This window comes from Giraffa tippelskirchi, chromosome 1 (genome assembly GCF_054371585.1).
Source record: "Giraffa tippelskirchi isolate mGirTip1 chromosome 1, T2T-mGirTip1v1.2.pri, whole genome shotgun sequence".
NCBI classification, from domain to species: domain Eukaryota; kingdom Metazoa; phylum Chordata; class Mammalia; order Artiodactyla; family Giraffidae; genus Giraffa; species Giraffa tippelskirchi.
Window position 1 is genome coordinate 149570548 of NC_137275.1, and position 20655 is coordinate 149591202.

At 42.7% G+C, this 20655-nt stretch overlaps 1 protein-coding gene and 1 long non-coding RNA gene across 20 annotated transcripts in view; one reads left to right on the plus strand and one right to left on the minus strand.

Moving 5' to 3' along the window:
• Positions 1 to 20655, plus strand: part of NFIB (nuclear factor I B) — a 465570-nt gene that overhangs the window by 218053 nt on the left and 226862 nt on the right. For 11 of the 19 annotated variants that reach the window (XR_014076781.1, XM_081570160.1, XM_081570190.1 and 8 more), the window contains exons 1-2: positions 6935 to 7101; positions 13160 to 13691. Coding sequence is in view for 18 of the 19 variants with exons in the window: in XM_081570160.1 (XP_081426286.1) it covers positions 7072 to 7101; positions 13160 to 13691 (562 nt within the window). In the remaining variant the exon portion in view is untranslated. Of the gene's footprint in view, positions 1 to 6934; positions 7102 to 13159; positions 13692 to 14677; positions 16052 to 20655 lie in introns of those variants that run through there. The other 8 variants (XM_081570139.1, XM_081570150.1, XM_081570179.1 and 5 more) reach the window with 3 other exon arrangements.
• LOC145538349 (uncharacterized) lies at positions 678 to 6810 on the minus strand. The gene is made up of 3 exons (XR_014076789.1): positions 6758 to 6810; positions 3342 to 3459; positions 678 to 2210 (listed from the first exon to the last, which is right to left on the minus strand). It is a non-coding gene; the product is annotated as an uncharacterized LOC145538349 (long non-coding RNA).

Below are 20655 nucleotides of genomic sequence, written 5' to 3' on the forward strand. Positions count from 1 at the left end.
CTTTGTAGTTTTAACTTTCCAACGGGTGGGAAAAAGTTAACTTGTGAACCCATACTTGAACAGACATTTAAATCAGCCCTAAAATGGAATAAATCCAGAAAGTCATACACGCATGCTTATGTGGTTAGGAAAGAATGCACATGTAAATAAGCAGGGTGCATGTGTGTATCTGGGGAGTTCAAGATTTAATCAAAATCAGAATGAGTGTGACTTTTGAGTACATTTACTCTATGGGGCAGAACACGGTGAGGCGAAGAAGCTGACCTTTAAGCAATCTAAGTAAAAACTGCAAAGAGTTGTGAAACACAAAACGTTGTGGTTTCCAGTTTTACATTTGAGGTTTGATGTTTTCATTTAATGGTATGAGAGATGGAGAAAGCGCCAGTGCTGAAAAGTCCCTATTAAATCATATGTGGGCAAAGGTCAAGCACTGCAATTCACTGATACAATATACTGCAGATTCCTGCCTCACTGATGGGGAGCACAGGAAAAAGCACTTGGGCAATAAAAGTATTAGAAGGGTAATTATTGTACGTGGTTGGGACTGCATTCTTGTGCACTGGGAAAAGGTTTTTACTGGCCCTGATGAATTTTAAAGCTGAGTATTGTTGAAAGCTGTTTTAATAGGAAATTGATTAGCTGAGTGTTTCATACAATAAATGGTGACAGTTTCATTGTTTGATGTCCAAAATAAATTCTTTTTATTCTTTAGTAGACAGAGTCATCCGTTTAAGATGATCAGACAGCAGCAACATAATTATGAGTGAATGTGATGTCATGAACATCTGTAACTTTGCTTTTGGAGCTTGTGACATCACACAATTTGACAATATTATTGCCTTGGAACTTATTAACTTACTGTGTGTTGTAAAATTTTTTCAGATGTATTTCAGAGACAAAGTTTACTTAAAATATCAATATGTATTTTGTATAGGCCCAACGGTTTGTTTTCTATCATTGTAATTATGCAATTGTTGGCTAAATTTTATTTTGAAAGTTAAAACAAACAAAACAAATGATAGTTTTGGTTTTGAAACAGAAAGGCAGTTTTCAAGAAAAGAATTACAGAATGGGATGCAGAAAGTTTACGTTGGTTTGCAGTGCACTTTCTACATTTCTTCATGAACAATATAAAGACAACTTAGCCATTTTGCATAAAAGCTTTCTAAACAGCTCATTAAAGCTGATTTTTTTTTCATGTCACAAAGGTGCATGTAGATAGGAAACAAAACCAACTTACATGTAGAAATAAAATGATGGTATAGTTTTACTTTAAGTGTCAGCTATTTTGAAAAAGGACAATAGCTACAACTCTCACAGGCTCAGCAAAGAAGTCTGTGTGTGAAAGTGCCTGTAAGTTTTGAAGTATTGTGAGTGAACCAAGACAATTATTACTGTGATTTTCAAAGTTTAAAATAAATCATGCAAAAATTACAGGGCAACTGCTGACTTTATAATCCCAGAAAGCAATGTCTTCAGAAGTTGGGAATGTCCGTTGATGAACTAGACTCATTTCTGTACAGAAGTGAAAACCAGCTAAACTTAATGCTGGCCAGTCTACATACAGATTCAGTGGTGGTTTGAAAATGTGCCCGAAATGTAGGCACACTTAGCGGGACGGTATTTTTTTAAAAACAGTCGAGTACAGGCATTTCAGTAGTGACATTATCAACAGTGTCATTTTTCTCATTTAGTTTTGTCCTCAGGGGACACCGAACAGCTCCCCGAGGATGGAAAAAAAAGTCCACAATTATTTATTCATTTCAGTGAAAGGCAAAGCGCTGGCAATGGGGGGTGGGGAAGCTAACCGGTTGTGGATTTTGTAGTAGGGAAAAATTGCTACCCTAATTTGACAGTAGTAGTTTAAGGGCTGATAGAGCTGGGCATGATTTTGCAATTCCCATCAAGTGCAGACAATTTCAGTACTTGTTGGTTGTTTATACATGTGTTGTTGAGTGGATTTTTGATGTTCTTGCTTGTGGATATAAAATTGTGTTTTCCAGGCTACACATGTATGATTTTTGTGGTTCATTTGGAAGAAGAAAAGGTCCCTGGGCATGGTGTAGTGGATACTTGCAGTCTTGCAGGCCTGTTTCCTGGGGTCAGGAGGTCATCTGTCTCTTTTGTATTTAGTTTTTAAAATATTGATATTGGCCATGCAGCCAGGGTGTGTGGAATTGTTGAGCCACCCCTCTAGTCACATGCAAGAGCTAAAAAAAAAAAAAAAAAAAAAGAGTCATCGAGTGTATTGAAAATGACAGCTTTGTTAAGCTCTAAGAACTTTTCCCTAAACTACTCAAGATTCACACCCTGTCACTGAATTTCTTTAGAAAGGAGAAGATTAAAAGGAAATCAATATTGGAAGACCCTTGAGATGTTATGCTCCTCTCTGGAGGTCAGTGAAAGGCTCCAATTAGGTAACACTGATTACTTTTTCAAATATACAACTGAGTTTTGAAAAATCCAGTCACCTGAAGGATAGACACTCCAGCACTTCTTGAAATTAAACTATCAGAAAAAAAAGTTTTCTCCTCTATAAGATGGCAGGGAATAGGTGATCTAGGGAGGAGGTCTTTAGGGATTCTGAAATATCAGATTTTCCTGTTGCTACAGAAGGTTTTCATTTCTTTCTTCCAGCCAGATTTTGGGGTGAATGAAATTGGTTTAACTCTTTCAGTGAGTGTGTGAGAAAGAAGAAGTTTAGGAGAGGTAAGTACCAGTCTAAAAAGTGTTCGGCCCACTTTGATAGCATCAGAAGCTTTTCAGAGATACTTTCAAACCACTCTTAATGCCATGGCACAGAAATGCTGAGTAAAAGGGAGAGTGGCTAAAATACTATATATATACTTTCTCACTTCCTCCTCTTTTTTTTCTACCTGGTGTTTGAAAGATTGGCGTTTCTGAAACCACAGACAGTGAAGTGTCCTGCTGAGAGAAGTCACGCTCTACATCCCCCCAGTCCCTCTTTACAAAAGGCTCTCAGAGTTCATCTTGAGAAGACTTGCAGTGACCCTGGTATTGGCTGCACAAGAAGCAGAGTTCTGGGGGGATGAGGTTGGGGGGATGTCAGCCATTTCACCCATGGTTCCAAGCAAGGCCTAAGAAGACAGTCAAAGCCATATCCACTGAGCACCCCATACTGAGCACCCCGATGTCTCTGTTGCTCATTTTTTCCTCCCTTTGAGTTTCCCCCTCCTTTCTTGTTTTCCTTTTTCTTGGAAACAAATCAAACCCCCCCCCCCACCAAGTATCCTCCATGCTCATCCATAAGTGCCCTACAGACAGGGAGAGGTTTGCACCCCTGGGAGGCACCAGACATCTTTAGGTTTCGGGGGTCTTACCTGGGTCTGTCGCTGCTTCATCACCCCTGGCGCTGCTGTAGCTTTTGTGGGCTCTTCTGTGTTAAGAGTTGTCTTTCATTCTTCTTTTCTAAGCTCATGAGAAACTTTTGGAGGCGACCTAGTTTGGGTGGCAAAAGGAAAGGGTTTCTGTTGGTAAGGGAAACTAGTAAGGGAGGAGGGGTGGCGATGTCTGCAGACACTTGCCCAGGGCTCAGCACTGGGCCTCTTCTGCCAGGGGACAGCGGCTGGTTCTGGGATCTCTGGCTGAAACGGAGCACTTGCCGGGTGCCAAGATTTCACTGGGGGTGGTGTGGTGAGGAGGGAGGGAAGAAGGGAGGGAGGGAGAGAAAGAGAGATGGGCGCTTGATTTTTAAAGAGACCCCGAAATTATGGCTTCTGTAAGAGTCCAGGCGTTCAAAGAGGTGTGTTCAAGGACAGGAGAGCATTGGTGCCAACGGGAATGTCTTTTATGGTAAATTAACCCCGGTTAAATTGAATATTTCTTCAAAGGGAAACTCCAGTAGTTAAAGCTGGTATAATCAGTAGCGCTTCCCGGCGCCCACCCCCACCCCCCAGACCTGGTAAGAGGGTGAGAAAAGGGATGCAGCAGAATGTGCAATACAAAGTGATGTTTGGGCTTTTTTTTTTTTTTTAAATCTAGGATGAGATTGCCTAAACATTTCTGAGAGAAATTAGTATTTATTCGGATTAACTCGGACTGTCACTTCACTTCTTTCATCTATAAAGACTGTCAACTTTATTCTGGCTTTTCAAAAAGAATAAATGACCCACACAAAGGAAATTAACGTTGTCAGAACCCGGACTAGAGGATTTGCCTCCAGAGGAGCAGGGAGGCCGCTCCCAGTGGGGTGTGCCCTAAAGGGTTAACTCCGGGGGGTTCTCTAAATTTCCCCGACTTTACCTGTCTTCCCAGAACCAAAGCTCCCCCCTCCACCCCTGGCCTCCTCGACTCCCCCTCCTTCCCCACCGCCTTTCTTCTTTAGGCTCTTGGTTTACGGGGGCTGCAGCTGGTGGACTTGGCAGGCTCGCCTCATTAAGAGCGCTCTTTGAAAACGGACTGTGTTTGAGCATTTCCCTAATGAGGACAGGACGGGGTTAAAAAGTGACCATTTCATGGTTGACTTGAACCTGCCTACTTTTCTTGATGTGTCGTTGTGAAATGCTTGATGTGGATAACTCCCACTCGGTGAAGGAAAAAGTCACTAGTTCCTTCAAGTCCGCTGGTGGGGGAGGGGGGAGGAAGGAAGGGGTGGGAAGAGCGGAGAGAACGAGATAGGAGAAAGTTGAGGGGAAAAAATCAAGAGGAGGCAAGCAAGAAAAAGAGGAAAGGGGAATCAGAGGAGAACCTCCAAACGGCTCCAGAGCACAGCTGGAAGTGGGGGCGGCCCCGCCCCCGGGCTGGGGCCTTCGAGTCCCCTTCGGGGGCCCCCGAGCTAGATAGACGCGTAGCCCCTGGCACTCACTTTTCCTCTCTCCATTGTCTGCACAGTCTTTGCTTCCACCTCTTCCCCACCCACCCCTGGCCGAAAAACGGAATTTGGGGGGCGGGGTGTGTGTGTGTGTGTGTTTGTAAGTGTGTGTGTGCGCGCGCGCGGAAAGAGTGCGAGGCAAAGCGCCGGCCTCCACATCTCCCAAATCAAGTTCATTCACTCGGGGCCCGCGGCTCGCGGCGGGGTGAGGGCGGGGCCTCGCGCGGGAGCGAGGCGGGTGCGGCGGCCTCTGCAGGGCTCTAGAGACACACGCACCCCGCTCGCGCGCGCGCCCGCCCGCTCCGCAGCCCCAGGCGCGCTGCGGCCCCGCCCTGCCTGCACCCCGGCGGCGCGGGAGCCGCTTTCCGCCGGCGCCCCGGGCCCTGGGGAGGGGTGGGGATTGGGAGCGAGCCAGAGGAGCCGCGGGAGGAGGAGGACTAGGAGAAGGAGGGCGCAGGAGGCGGCGGCGCGGCCCGATCCTCCCGCTCCGAGCGAGGCCACGTGCACCGGGCACCCCCAAGGGAGGGCGGCAAACCGCGGCGAGGCGCGCCGCTTGTGCGGAGCTGCCCCGGGATGCGGGCCCGTGCTTGGGAGACCCCGGATGGGCCCCGTTCCCACCCGCGCTGGCGTGCCCCAACTATTTAAGTCCAAGTTCGTTCAGCTATCCCCCACTCCGTCTCCCCCTCCTCCTTTCAGCCGGCGGAATCGGCGGACCGCGCCCGCCCCGGGTGCGAGAGTCGGCGCCCCAGTCTGGGCCCCGAGGCGGCCTGGGTGTGAGGGAATTTTCCATTCGTTCCTTTCTCGGGCTCAGTTCGGCTCAGGGCTTCTCTCACTCGGAGGTTCCCGCGGCTTAAAGTGTCCGCAGCGAGCACCGAAATACCTCTTTCCAGGGCGGGTTTTCGGGGTGTGTACGTGTTGGGGGAAGGGCGCGGGACTTGCCCAAAGGGCGGAATGATCATCTATTTAAAATTAAAAAAAAAAAGTTGTGGTTCTATTGCAGTGGTATGAGAGCTTTAACAAATGAGTGAGAGAGAGGGAGAGAAGAGGAGGAGGAGGAAGGTGGGGGGCGGGGGGTGTGGAGAGGCTGGTGCAAAAGGAATGCGCGTTTGCAGGAGGAGGAGTAAAGCGATGATTGTGTAATTAAATAATAAAACAATCCTTAAGTCTGATTTGGAGAGAGCTCGAGCGGGGTCCAGAGGGTGGAACCGGTGAATTTTTCAACTTCCAAGTTTTGCAACGAAAGAAAGCGAGAGAGGGAGGGGAAAAAAAGAGCCCAGAGCAGAAAAGAGAGGAGTTTGGAGCCGAGCGGGAGAGCGGGATTTATCGTTTGGGATTTTTCAGGAGCGCGTTCCGATACCCCCGGGCTCTGGGCAGCCGCGGCAGCAGCAGCACCCTCCTCGCTCGGCCGGGTCAGACGCGGGGCGAGGCGGGCGGCGGGCGGGCAGCCGGGCGTGGAGGAGTCGGCGCGGGCGGCGGCGGCTGCAGCCGGGGACCGCGCGCCGCGAACCTCTTCCGCCCGGGAGACCTGCGCTCGCGCCCCCTCCCTCACCCCGGCCTCTGCCGGCTCCCCCACCCACCCCGCCCCCACCCCTGCCCTCTCCCGCGCGCGCCCCGCCACCCGCGCGCACTCGCTCACGCTCCCCCCTCGCGCACACACATGGTCGGCTCGCGGCAAAGTTTCGCCTGCGATCGCCACTCCGGGATCCTGCCGCAGTGCTTGGGGCTGTAACCTTGAACTTTCCCAGCGCGGTGACACATTCTCCTCGCTCTCCCTCCCGCCCTCTCTCCTGCGCCCCCCTCCCCGCCTTTTTTAAAAAAGCATTTCACCACCAACCACCACCCCAATCCGACCCACACAGAACCTTCGCGCACCCCCTAGCCCCCAACAACAACAACAACTGCAAAACAGAAAATAAATCCCCAAACCCAGGCGAAAAGCAGCCAGCACCGGCGGCGGCGGCGGCGGCCTCGGCGAGCACGGCCAGCGCGCTCGGACTGCAGGAGGGTTAAAAGTGTAGATTGGATTTCACCCCGGGAAATCTAGCACGCCGAGTGAACTTGAATCTTTGGCTATTTAAGGAGGACTGGGTTTGTTGTGAAGTTGCGGTGATCCAGCGCAGAGCCCTGTCCTGATTGATCGCATCGCGGGGCTCAGATGACTGTAACATGAATAGATGAAATTCTTGCTTCTCGAAGATTTTCTTGGGCATCTCCGGGAAAGTGCGTTTTAAGGCGAAGTCATGATGTATTCTCCCATCTGTCTCACTCAGGTACATGTCTCAGTCGCTCTCTCGAGCTTTCTCTCTAGCCCGAAATGTCTTTGTTTTGTTGCTCTCGTCCGCGGACAACTAATGGTTTTAGTTAACCTCCGCACACCCCGGTAACCCAGAAGAAGAAGTGGTCCGGAGTTGCGGCGGGGTTTGCAGGGCGGCAGCGGAGCCGGCGCGCGGCCCCTAACTCACAGTCACCGTGCGCGCCCAGCCCGGCGCCCTGGGCACGGAGAGCGGGTGCCCGCGTGCTGCCAGGGCGGCTGGGCCGGGCGAGGCCGCCAGGGATGGGCAGGGCCCGGGCCCGCGAGCGCTAGCCCCCGTGCGGCCCCTGGAGTGCTTGCTGTGCCCCTGCCCAGGGTGCCTGCTGCCTCTTTTGGTTGCTTGCGCGCCGAGGTGGACTCCGGCTTTAGAGGAGCTTTGAGGGGCGGGGAGGGGGGGACTGAGCCTTAATAAACGAGCGGTGAACTTGGGCAAGGGGACTCCAGTAGGAGTCCTTGTGGGCGCCTCTGGACTCCGCTGCAGGCAGTGGGCGGGAGACGAAGCGAGTCGAAGGTTGTGGTCCGGGTACCCATTCCTTTGCTTAATTTGGGGATCTGAAACTCTAGTCCATCGCGATCCACACTTTGAGGTTTCCAGTGACCACGCCACAAAGGCGATCTAGACGTGGACTCGAGTTAGTCGGTCGGGATGAAAGTTAAAGACTTTTAAAACATGTTCATTTTGTGGAGACCTGTTCATTTGACGATATTGGGGCGTAGGTTAGAAAGTAATGCTGGAAAAGTAAGGTCATTTTCAAAAATTCACTTTGAAAATTGTCCTAAGATTTTAGGTACAGTGTTATGAAGTAAAATACTGGCTTTATACTTTTACGAGAACACAATTTATATAATTTTAAACCGGTCGGTCAAATGGAAAAGTGGAGAGACCGAACAGACTTACCTGGGGGCGGCTTTCATTGCTGCCCGGCTAACTAAGCAACTGACGAACTAACTAAATATCTTAGCCTAGAGTTGTTATTTGAAGCAGTGTTTTAAACCTTTAAAGGTGTGGAAGAGTTGACTGCAGCTTTTAGGAGGCTATGTCACGATTAGTAATTGATAACCATTTTCTTTGACATTGGCTGAAAAACTATAAACAGTTTAAGAAGTGTCCCCTAGTCTTAGGTGTGTTACAAGTTTTAAAAAATCCAGTATCATGATGATGCATTTTTGTAATGGACAAATGATTAAGATTTCAATTGTGTGACAATTAGAAGCCATTGTGATTCAAAAGGACTGAGGCATTCATAAATTGTGAATGAAGATGAAAACAATGATAAGGCTTATTCAGTGATTGGATACAGTCCTGTAGCTTTTTGGCTGACACATTTTTTATTGTTTATATTTTGTTTGGCATCTGAGTATGATTAACTTAGATATGGCTATTTTCAGCAAGTAAACGTGCACTTTAATTTAACAAAACTGGAAAAAATGAGTTGCTGACCTATTTGTAATTTTAAGGCTGTGAATAATGGCCAATAAATATGGTGATGAAACTGTTTCAGGTATAACGAATTGCCTTCAGTTGCAAAAGTTACTTTTCATATTACCCATCAGCAGGATTTTTTCCTCTTTCTGGTAAACCACTTCCATTTGATATTATTTTTACATTATTGAAGCATAGTTCAAATAAAACAAATTGAGGTAAGCTTTTTACATGCAAAGTGCTGCACTACTTGCTCTCACCTGTAAATGACTGTTTTGCTGTATTGGTTCATCTTTCCAGCATCGACTTTTCAGAAACATTGCTAGCGATTACATTGCATTTTTGGTTTCCTCTAGATATGAATCGAAAAGTCACTAGCTTTATCTAAATTTGTGTAAGTTAAAAATAATATTGTAGCATCCTGACATATGGATTAGGAGCATGTACAGTATAGTCATTCAACTATCCCATTAGTATTCAAGGATACATACTTACCAACACTAATTCATGATGACTGATATTCTCTACTGTTTTAATAATGTAAATCTAGGTTGACGTATTGAAACTGTTTTGGGGATTTAAGGCCTAGACTAGAAGAAAAAATTTTAGCTTTAGAATTCTCCCTTTAATATCTGTGTGACTTTATAGATAGTGTAAGGTGTTGCAGAAGTAATATTAATAATGTTACTTTGATGTCAGACCAATAGTTTAGTTTTGTATTACAGGAACTTAATAGCTGTAGCAAAACATTTTTTAGGATTATGTAAATACAAAATAGAGAAACATTCTTAATTGATTGAAAACTTTACAAAGTGCTTTCGTTGTTGCAATAAGATATCTAGGCTTTAGAAAGAAGTTTCAAAAGAGGCTATAGTTGATATTTATCAAAGTGTTATTCAGAATTATCAGTACATGGATATAAATCTGTATTTTTACATCAGTATAAATCAGATGTAAAAAGAAAATTAAGCATCATATAGGATTTTGTATTTGTTTTTGCTAAAAATAATGTAAACCCTTAATAATGTAACTTTCACTTGGAATGATTGTATTGAATTTTTTTTCTTTCACTATTTTTCAGGTTCTGAAGGTACATTTATAAAAATGGTTTATTGTTAAATAGCAGTGCTCCAAGAACATCTAGTATTTACTCTTCTACCTCTATATTGGTCTAATTTTCCATCCCTTTCATGGAGACCACTGTTCCTGTGAAGAAAAATAAATATTTCCAGTGGAATTAGGACTATTTACTTTTATATTTGAAATTTGTAACTAGGTTATTTATTTTATCAGTTTAGTTCAATAAAGGAAGTTTGAAAACAGAAAGAATTACTGAATGCCAATGTGTTTTAATAAAAATTTTGGAAGAGCAAGGTGGCATATTACCTTAGCATAGAGACGTTAGATATTAGCTTACTTAAATGCTTTGCTTTCTTAAAAAAATAATTTTCATAGTTGTTTATAGTGTTATTGTGATAGCCTATTAATTAGGACATTTGAATACCGTAATCATTTTTTTGATGAAGACCAGTTACTATGCTTCATATACATGCCATTCAAAAATCACTACAGATATATTACAACTCAGCATTAAAAAACAGTCATACTTGGGAGATGGTACTTTAGTCATGTTAATACAAAAATCCATGTGACTTATTGAAAAACTCTACTTACCATTTTTTGAGGATATCTTCATGTCAGAAGTAAGTGTTTTACTTGAAAGGAATTCGCATAATAGTAAAACCCTGAAAGATATTTGTAAGGCGACTGTGGACTCAGAAAGTTTGCTGCTTCTATTTATCAAAAGAAAAAAAGTATGTTCTAAAACATTACTTGGCAGCATTGGCAACAAGCTAAAGGCAACCTTAAAAAAGCAGTGTTTTGTGTGCATTTGCTAAGAAATTCCAAATTTAGCCCTCAGTGTTGCATTTTGTTTAAAATAAGTTAAAATTTTGAAATCTATTACATGATAGATGATTAGAAACTCAAACAAATGTAATCAAAGTTATATTTGAAGTCTTTATAAGAAAATGAAATGTTACTGAACATAGTACTTAAGGATAAAAGTACTTGAGAGTTACCACATTGCTTAATACCTGTTAAAATAATACTGCATTTTTAAATAAAATAAATAAAATAATATTGCAAGGGTAAAGTGAGTGAGACAAAGCTCTTCCTACCCGCATGTACTCTTTACGAATTCAAGATTTTAGTTTGTAAGTATATATATGTAGGTTTTTAAATCATATCAATAAATCATAGGAGAAGTTAGATCATAGGAAGTGAGTTCCCAAAGCATGAGTCCACATTTCCTCGAGCAGGGTTTCCTCTTGCATATATTTCTAAGGGAGATAAACAAAGTTTTTGTAGTTACAGTGAACGCTGAAAGCATGGCATCAGAAAGTGTATGGAGATAGGGAGGTCTTATCATGGGCTGTGGTTGCTGTGAGCAGGGCTGCCTTCCCACACAAAGAACAGATTGTGGTTTAACTCTTTCCATGGCCTAGTTTAATGTGCTCGCATAGTAACTGAATTGTTCAAGTCTCTGCTGGAAACTACTGATCGGTTTAATGATTTCCTCTATGGCATTTGGTTATGCCTCATGCTGTGATGTAATCATCTACATTCTGTATTGTTAGAAAATTTTGATTTAGGCTGATCCTGCTCTCGGAACATTTCACGGCAATATGTTAAAGCACTTGAAAATTGCATTATTGATCGGATGGGATGTATACCTCTTCCGGATCCGAGCTATAGACTGCGAACATGCCACAATCTTTAACATTGAAACTGAATATGATCTTGAAAATTAATTCGTAACTCTATGGGAGTTTGGGGGCATCTTCTTTGTTAGAGAGTCATTCATGATACTTTCACCATTTTTACCTGATGGAATTCATCAGACTGCTGATTAGATAGAATTTATTCCATATAGTTCAGAGTGACCAGTACTAAGATGTCAGTGCTAACTTGGGATATAAGTAGTTAGAGAAAGTTATTTTGTGGTTGAGGTGACGATACAGTGACCAGAAAAGTGGCCGTGGTGGAAGTTCTCATGTGTTTCAGATCTGGCCTCATTGCCCACGTACAGTGTGCACGCCCTGGATGTTAAGCTCTTTCTCGGAACAGTAATAGGCCTGAGCTGAGAAGACAGGTTTTACCTACGGCAGGAAGTAATGAAACACTGACTGCTTTGGGAAGTAGCTTGAAATAACTGTAGGTGCAGATTATCTGCCACTCCTAGCTGCCTCTCTGCCTTACAAAAGGCTTAGATGAAACAGGCAGGAAAGACGCAGGAGCCTAAGGTAAACCACTTAATTCACTAGATGGGGTCTCTCCACGTGCAGATTCACAAGCCCATGCATATGTGCACCCACAGCCCTGTCGGAGAATTCAGAGGTGTAGCAAATGAATTGTATTGATTCCACAAAAGCAGGGAGTGACCAGCGGTGCGCTCCTGGTGTCACCCTGCCACCGCATGCAGAGACACAAAGAATGTAAAGTTGTTGCCAAGTTGCCATTTTTCATTGTTCACCTCAGATTGATTTTTAAGGGTTTTAGAATAATTGCCATACTCATGTGATCGGTTAACAAATTAACTGACTCAGTGGGGCTTCAGACTCTATAGGAAGAGCTGCTGGAAGAACATCCGAGTCAATTCTGTTTTCAACTTTAGAAACTTTTATTTAAAAATGCAAGAGCGTGTCTGTGGATCTGTGAGAGAGTAAGAGCGTGCATGCGTGTATATTTATGTGTGTGCGCGTGCGTGCGTGTGTGTGTGTCTGTGTGTGTGTGTTGGGGGCTAGTGTTGCTGGTGGAGGGAGGGAATGTGCTGCTCCAAGTATGGAAACCTTCTGTTCAGGACACCGATACGACAAGCTGTGTCCTTTGCCCACTTTCTCTCCCCCTATACCAGTTTCTCTAGTTACCACTCCTGGAATGGTGCTGTTTCAGTGTAGGAATGTTGGACGTTTGATAAGAAAATGGATCAAGTTTAATGGCGCATGCTCTTTGTGCCACCAGCAGCCTCTTGCTGAGAGCATGCTCCAAAAGCGGGAACTGTGTGGCATTACACTGAGCATCTATATGCTTTGTGTTTCTGTGCCACAGAGAAGAGAAATGAACTGTGCCATTGCTCCTGCCTTCTGAACAGCTCTGCTCCGATTAAAAAAAAAAAAAAAACTCACTGTGTTCTTTGTAAAATGGTACTGCTTAGTGTTAGTTGGTCAATCAAATATTTAAATATTGAATTAGGTGCCAGGCACCTTGGTTGCTTACGTTTTAAAGAATATAGGATGCATGGTGGGAATGAGGGGGATGGGGCCAGAGTGGAAATACAAACATGAATCTTTATTCTTTTTTTTTTTTTTTTAGGAGGGAGAATCAACCTGTGAGTCTTGGTGGAAAAGGGGCAGCTTGGCATACTTTATTTTCTGGTCCTGCTATTTTGATAATTTTAAATAAGAAAAAAAATGTTATTTTTATGTGTAACTTTTGGTACTGAATTGGCAATGGGTTGTGGTCTGATGGCTTGGAGCCTTTAACAAACTAAACTGACCATGTATGTCTTGTTTTTCCCCCTCATCTTCCACAGGATGAATTTCACCCATTCATCGAGGCACTACTTCCACACGTCCGTGCAATCGCCTATACTTGGTTCAATCTGCAGGCTCGGAAACGCAAGTACTTTAAAAAGCACGAGAAGCGAATGTCAAAGGATGAAGAAAGAGCAGTCAAAGATGAGCTTCTCAGTGAAAAGCCTGAAATCAAACAGAAGTGGGCATCCAGGCTCCTGGCCAAACTGCGCAAAGATATCCGCCAGGAGTACCGAGAGGACTTTGTGCTCACCGTGACTGGCAAGAAGCACCCGTGCTGTGTCTTATCCAATCCTGACCAGAAGGGTAAGATTAGGAGAATCGACTGCCTGCGACAGGCAGACAAAGTCTGGCGTCTGGATCTAGTCATGGTGATCCTGTTCAAAGGCATCCCCTTGGAAAGTACCGATGGAGAGCGGCTCATGAAATCCCCACATTGCACAAACCCAGCACTTTGTGTCCAGCCACATCATATCACAGTATCAGTTAAGGAGCTTGATTTGTTTTTGGCATACTACGTGCAGGAGCAAGGTAGGAGCAGATTGTTCTTTCTTCTAGCCCGGCACACATTGCCCGCAGACCCCACGCACAGAGCACCTGGCTTGGGTTAGATGGTCCTGGAGGCCCCTGGGTCTCTTGTTCACCTGATCTGGGGAGAGTGGCATGCCCCTTCTCCTCCACTTGCTTGTCCACTGCCATGTGCAAGCCATGGAAATTCACATGGAGCTTTCCTACCTGGAAAGGCGTGGATATTTAAAGACCACAAAGAGATGCGTTTTCAAATGTCTTTGAAATAATACACTTTTTCAAAGACGCAGAATAACCTGAAAACTATAGTTGATTACCCTTCGTTCTTTGTCCTTGGCTACAGTCGTTACATCTAGTCATCTTTTGCTAGTGTGAAAATGTAACTTGATTTATGAATAGTCAAACTGTTCTTTAACAGTCTTTGTATTAGCTTCCTAACTAACGAGGTAGATGAACTTTGTTCACGAATCCAGTGCTACTGCACTGAAAAATAGAATGAACATTTCCTATTACAGAATGCTTAAGATAGCCAGTATCAGAAAGTATATCTTACGTAGACTTAGATTTATTTAATTTAAATATTTCTATCAACACCTACTTTTGATTGTGTAATATTCGCTGCAGATTAAATGGATTATAGTTCTTGTTTAAATAATTTATGTTCTGATATTCTCCCAGAGTGACTTGGGAACACTTAATACTGTCCGTTTACTTGAATGTAAATTCATGAAACTTACCAAGGAGAGAAGTCACAGCTCTCCTTAGAGAACAAAAACAGAAAGTAGACTGGTTACGCTGGTTTAAAATAAATCTCAAAAAGAATGCAGAAACCGCATACCATACCTATTTTAAAAACATCCTTGATAAAGAGAGTGGGGTGAATGTTGCCTGAAAATTTAAAAATAGGTGATATTTTTTGCTGAGTGTTTTCTGGGTTCATGAAATATGTTTCTTATTTTTATTTTTCTTAATATATTTTCTTTAAGGAGGTGAGAATTTCTTTACTTCAAATAAGTTTATCGATATATATTAGTGTGGTTGTATTAGCAACAGTCCATAGTAAAACATTAAAAAAAAACCTACTGAAAGTGGACTGTAGTTTAATCTACCATAGTTGGTGGGTCATTTCTTAACTTGGCCAGGTGGTAGGGAAAGTGGCCTGCAGATAGCCGGATGGCAGATGGTTATCTGATGTTTGTTATGTAAGTGTGGGATATAGTCAATGGTATGAACTTCATCATCCCAAAATATAAAATATCAGAATTACTCTTTTGACTCAGAAATCTAGGTATTACTATGTGTTTTTTTTTCTTTACATTTCCTTGGTATAGTTTTAGAGATATGTTTAAAAGTTATCTAAATATTTCTAGTTTGACTTTGAATAATGGTGCTTGAGATCATACATTGGAAATATATTTTTTTTAAATAAAAGATTGCATATACTATTTCTATATGTTTAAAAGTTGAAGTAATGACGGTTTGGGGAAAAATATATTTTTTCCCTGTGTGTCCTAAAATAAAAACTCATTAGCACATGACACTTAATTTGATTGACAGCTGTCTAGGAGGTGACATTATAAGGTGGGCCATATATTTGTGTTGGATTGACTGTAAATGTGTTGTAACTCTGTCATGAAAGTCAAGACTGGAAGTAAAGTTTTAGAAAGTGGGTTATGTAACTTTTTAGTGCAGGGAGAGAAGATTTGCAAGCACTTCACTGCTGCTTGCATTTTAACTTGCTTGAAGGCTATTCCTTGAGGTGTGCACACATGTACATTCACTCCTGGGGCAGGCAGCCAACTGTCTTGGTTGATGAACTGACAATAAAGAACATATCCTTTGCATTTGGGAAGATAGATTGAAGAAAGAAAAATGCATAAATGCCTTCTGCGTTGCACCATCGGTCATGATAGTCATAAAGTTTTAAGCAACTCTTGGAGACCACATTTTCAGATAAAAAATTCATTTTGTTGTTGTTTTGAGTCTCGTTTTGAAAACCTTTCATTATCTTATACTGCGCACCTAATTTATATCTTCTGTTACTTGTGAATGCATCATATCTGTATAATATCTGATGGCGCTTTCTTTGAAAAAGTCACATCAAGATGCTTTTGTGTTTTCCCTTTTTTAAAATTTATATATTTTTCCTTTGGTCAAATGTAGGCTAATTATGTGTTTTTGCAGTGCAGTTGGTTGAAGAAGGCATTTTAAAAGACTAATCTGTAGTCAGTCAGAGAGCTGCATATCTCCCATTGTGACTTTTTATTTCTCCTCTAAGTGCATGAAAACCCACTTAAGTCTATTTTATTAATCAGGTAAAGAAGTATAAAGAAAAACGCAAGAGAAAAATCAGAAAAGAAAAATGTAATGTTTGCAACAGAATGAGCAACAGAATTACCTTTCCCCCCTTTTTTCTTTCTTTCCCCACTTCTAAACGACTGGGAGGAAAACATGAGAAAGAACAGAGAGAATGCCAAAGATGGTTGCCACTGGCACCAGGATTGGCATCGGACCCTCTTTGTTTAGCTCAGGATGCCTGTGATTTGTTAGTTGGCATCCGCATTGCAGTGTGGAGTGATGTTGCAATATATTGACAATTTCCAGATCTAGAAATGTCAATAGTCCTCTTGGTTATTTATACAAGATCACAAACTGCACATCTTCTGGAGAATGAAATAAAGACCAGCAAATAATAAAGTTCATTGTTGACCAACTTCCTATGCTTTTTCCCTCTTTCTCTTTTGGTTCAACCCACATTTTTATTTATTTTTTTTTCATGCCCAGCAGCCTCAGCCTCATCTTTTTTTTTTTTTTGAAATGTGGAAAGAGTTACTAGAGCTTTGACACAAGCTATAGTGCTACATCTGCATCTGATACAGTTTTGGGGAGAATGTATGCATTTTGAAATCATTTCTGATATATAGTTCATTAGACTTTTGCATCCCATGGCCGCAAGGCAGGATTTCCTTTAAAGCGAAATCTCTTTGTTATTCAGCCTCTCCTGTGCCTAGAGTCTGGTTGACCGCAATTTAGTCCATTTTTCTATTGCTCTATGTTTAGGAAAGAGTCATGTGCAATATAGTCATTTATTAAATGATGCTACCCCCACTTTACCTAAAATACACATATCATGTGGGAGTCCCTGCGTTTAAATCCATAAAATCATTTGACGGTATTGATTCAGAGGGCTGCGCTTCGGCTGTTTCGTTGCTACAAGAACCGCCATTTTGTTTGTGAAGTGCCAGGCGAGGGGGAAAAAAAAGGCAGACACTGTGCTGGATGCCAATAACGGTTGCCAGTGGCACCGAGGTTGGCATCAGACCCTCTTTGTCTAGTTGCTGAATGCCTTTGATTCGTTGGTTGGCATCCGCATTGCAGTGGGCACACTGGAAAGTTTTTGACAATCCCTGAATGAAAGCTGCTTGCTTGTTTGCTGCAGCAAACCTTAGCTGATAGAAAACCCTTCCTTTTATTTTTATTTTTTTAGGTTTCCTTTTTTTCTTTTTTAAGATGATGACAGATGAAAGGAAAAAAACAGCTCTAAAGTGCCCTCCATTTTTCCCAAGATATTAAAGATGTCCAATGATTCTTGGGCAGGTGGTACCTGTTCCCCATATTGTCTTTGTTACTGCCTTCTTGAAAGCAAAGCAAAGCAAAGCAAAAACAAAAACCAGGCAGCCTTGCACAGTACACCTTCTCGGGACAGAAATGTACTGTAGGATGCCCGGTGTGCTCTGGGAAGGGTGTGGAGGGCTAGCTGGCTGCAGTGACATGGAATGCACTTGCCAGAACTGACTTTAGCTTTCAGTCACATCACTGCTTATTTCTTAGGCAATTTCTAGTTCCTTCAGTTTCTACACTTCCAAATTTTACAGTAAGCCATTGAGAGGACATTTTTTTTTTTTTCTAGTTAGTAATGTGTAACAGTATAAATGCTAAAAAAAAAAAAAGAGAGAGAGAGAACCTTCATGAGGAAACATGATACCAGGAAGACCAACAAAAAGGCCAAAATAATTTTGGCTGAAGTTTCCTAGATAGTTTGCATGAACATTGGTTTCCAGTTAACCATCGTTATCTCATTAATTAATAAGAAGGATTAGCAGGCTGCACAGAAGGAAGTCTGGCCTATGGAAGCCTTGAGTGGCCACGCTGTGTCCTGCCTGAAGGGGAAAAAGGCAGGGTGGGGTGGGCTAGGTGGGCTGGGCTTTCTCTGAGGCAGGGAAGAGCTTTGAAGAAAGAGAGGTCATAACGCACTAAGAAGTTTCGAGATCTCAAGAGAGTAACTGTTGTCATGAATTTACCAGATTCGAGTTTCAACTCATCCTGACTGATTTTTGAACTGTACTTTGCACTCCTGTTAAACACGTTTTGGAGTGCTAGAGAGAGGTCCAGAACCTCATGGCTCTCATGAGAGAAGAGTTTCCGTTTTAGCCTGGTGGAATCCTTAAAACTGTGGATGGCAACTTCTGTTGTTTTATTGGTAAATGATATGATAATCAAAGTACATTTTGAAGTTGTGAAAAAATATGACTTGTTTACAAGGGGAGTTGTAATCATTATTATTGTTTTTGAAATAGAATCCTTCCGGGTTGTCACATATTATTAGAGAGGAAGCTAATGCTAACAATTGTCTTCCTCCCTCAGTTACTGACTTTTAGAATTCTTTTGGGTAACAATTATTATTATTTTTTTAATGAAAAGCTTAAGTAGATAATTGTTTGCAAGTTGGCAGCATATTTTACCATTTTAATAAATTTCGCTTCATTTGCAGATATTTCCCATTGCAGGGAAAATGAAGCTTTCATAATTTGTTAACATGAGGCTGCTCTCCAGGATGACTTGGTGTGCTTACATTGTGAAATGCTCAGAAAGCATGACGTTTGTATCCATGTTTGATTTAGGGGAACCCTGTTAAGTTTTCCCATCTAGCATCCTGTCCTTGACTGAACTCATGAACTCTGTGCACATTTGTTTGCATTCTGGCTCTCGCACAATTCGCCAGATAAAGAAGGGCTCTTACTGGCATGTCTTGCTCCTAGGCTTAATGAGACCTTTGTGGGAACACATATTGTAAGATAAGATACTTAGCAATTTTCTCGCTGATAAGGAGAAAACACAATCCGAGGGGCCAGAAGTTCGCTCTCTCGGCCATGATGTTCCCGCCCTAAGATAGTTTTGCTGGACAGTTCAAGAGTTAAACTCTGAGGCCCCAGTTGCCAGCTGGGAAAGCTTGGCATCTGTGTTCTGATGTGGCAAACTAAGCTCTTGAATTGCTCTTCATGTGATCTCACTTTTCAAAGAGAAAGGGGCGAGAGAGAGAGAGAACCAGAGAAAGAAATAGAAGGAGGGAGGGAGAGGTATGATATTTTTTGTACCTCATAACCATCCAGTTTCTGGAGGCAGCAAAGGTCAATAAAATACCCGCTGACGGCATTAGGTGTTTCTCCCCACTTTATTCCTTCTCACCATATACACAGCCCTGCATATCTTGTAATAAAAAAAAATTCAACTAGAATATGTGTTTAGATTTTTAGATTTAGTGCACTCTGCTTCTTGGGTGGGAAAATAACTCCATATGCAAAGGAACCAAAATGATGTTCATTTTTCAGGAATACTGGTTATTTGGGGAAACAGTGCAATGACGGGAGATGATGGTTAGGTCTCCCAGAGGGTGCTCCCTAACAGATAGAGTGTGTGCCTGTGGGCCCAGCTGGGCAGGAGCCACTGAAGGAGACCTGTCACCATGGCTTCAGGCTTCAATTCTTTAAAGTTTCTGTTTTGTAAGTGATGCCTGAGAGGTCTGTCCACCCATAGCTGTACTATAGATTTCATAGGATTTTTTATTTACTTTCTCGTTTTTCCCTAAATGTGGAATTTACGAGGAAACTGCCAAAAGGAAATTAAAGTTTTAATCCACCATTAACTTTTTCCTCTTAAGTTTGGCATTATAATTTGGAACAACAATCCAAGATATCTAACTAGTAATGTCTGTCTCCTCATAAACTTTCATTCTGCTTGATTGAACTGAAAAAATAGACCAGTGGGCTTAAGAAACTGTTTTATGACACTCTTACTCTTGCCATCCCTGCCGACCAGTTGGAATTTCAGCCCCCGAAGAGGGAGGGACCCAAAGAGGGAGCTGAGACAGAATTATCTGGAGCTGTTAAAAGTTGAGATAAGTTTTCTGTCATCTCAGTGGCTTACATGGTAACTGACTTTGTAATCTAAGGGCTCATTACTGCTTGGTTGGAAGGTTAAGGTTTTTAGAGAGTGGAAATAGCCTATGAGATGCTCATTAAAATAGGGAATTACTACATACCTGAAAAAGATGGGCAAAGGCAAGGGTGATCCCTGGGTCTGAAACTGACTTTGGGTGGAAGTATCTCTTCAGTTGATGAAAGAGTGGATTTTCTAGTTTGAAGTTGAGGAAAGTTTGACTTGTGACACTTGAGGAGTCTGTTAGTCTATGTGCTGTGACAGAGGAAATGATCAGTTGATGTTGCGTTCAAAGCCAAGTTTTCCAGCCTTTCTTCCTTCCATCCTTGTGTCAGAGGAATAATTTTAGAAATCTCAGAGAACTAGTGGTTATGCTTTGGGAAACGGGCGTTGTTACGGTAGCAATCCTCTACGCCAGGCAGAGCCAGAGAGGAGCTTCCTCTTCAAGCTCACTTTTCTCTGGCAACGTGGTGTGTCATCTCGTTTTAAAATACATTCTTGGGTCCTTGAACTCTAATGATGTGATGTGGTTAATTTCGCTGAATTCTGTTGTTGGGATTCAGCATAGAGAATAAATCACCGCACTGCAGAGAACTTGCGAACGTTAAGTGCGTGTCTTGGAGGAAGGAGTCTGTGGGATTAGTTTGTGTTAGACTGGATGTTACAGGATGTGAGGCTAATGGGACTTGAATGCTTGGGCATTTTGGTTGTTATATTATTAAGAAAATTGGAAAAAATGGCCACCAATTAA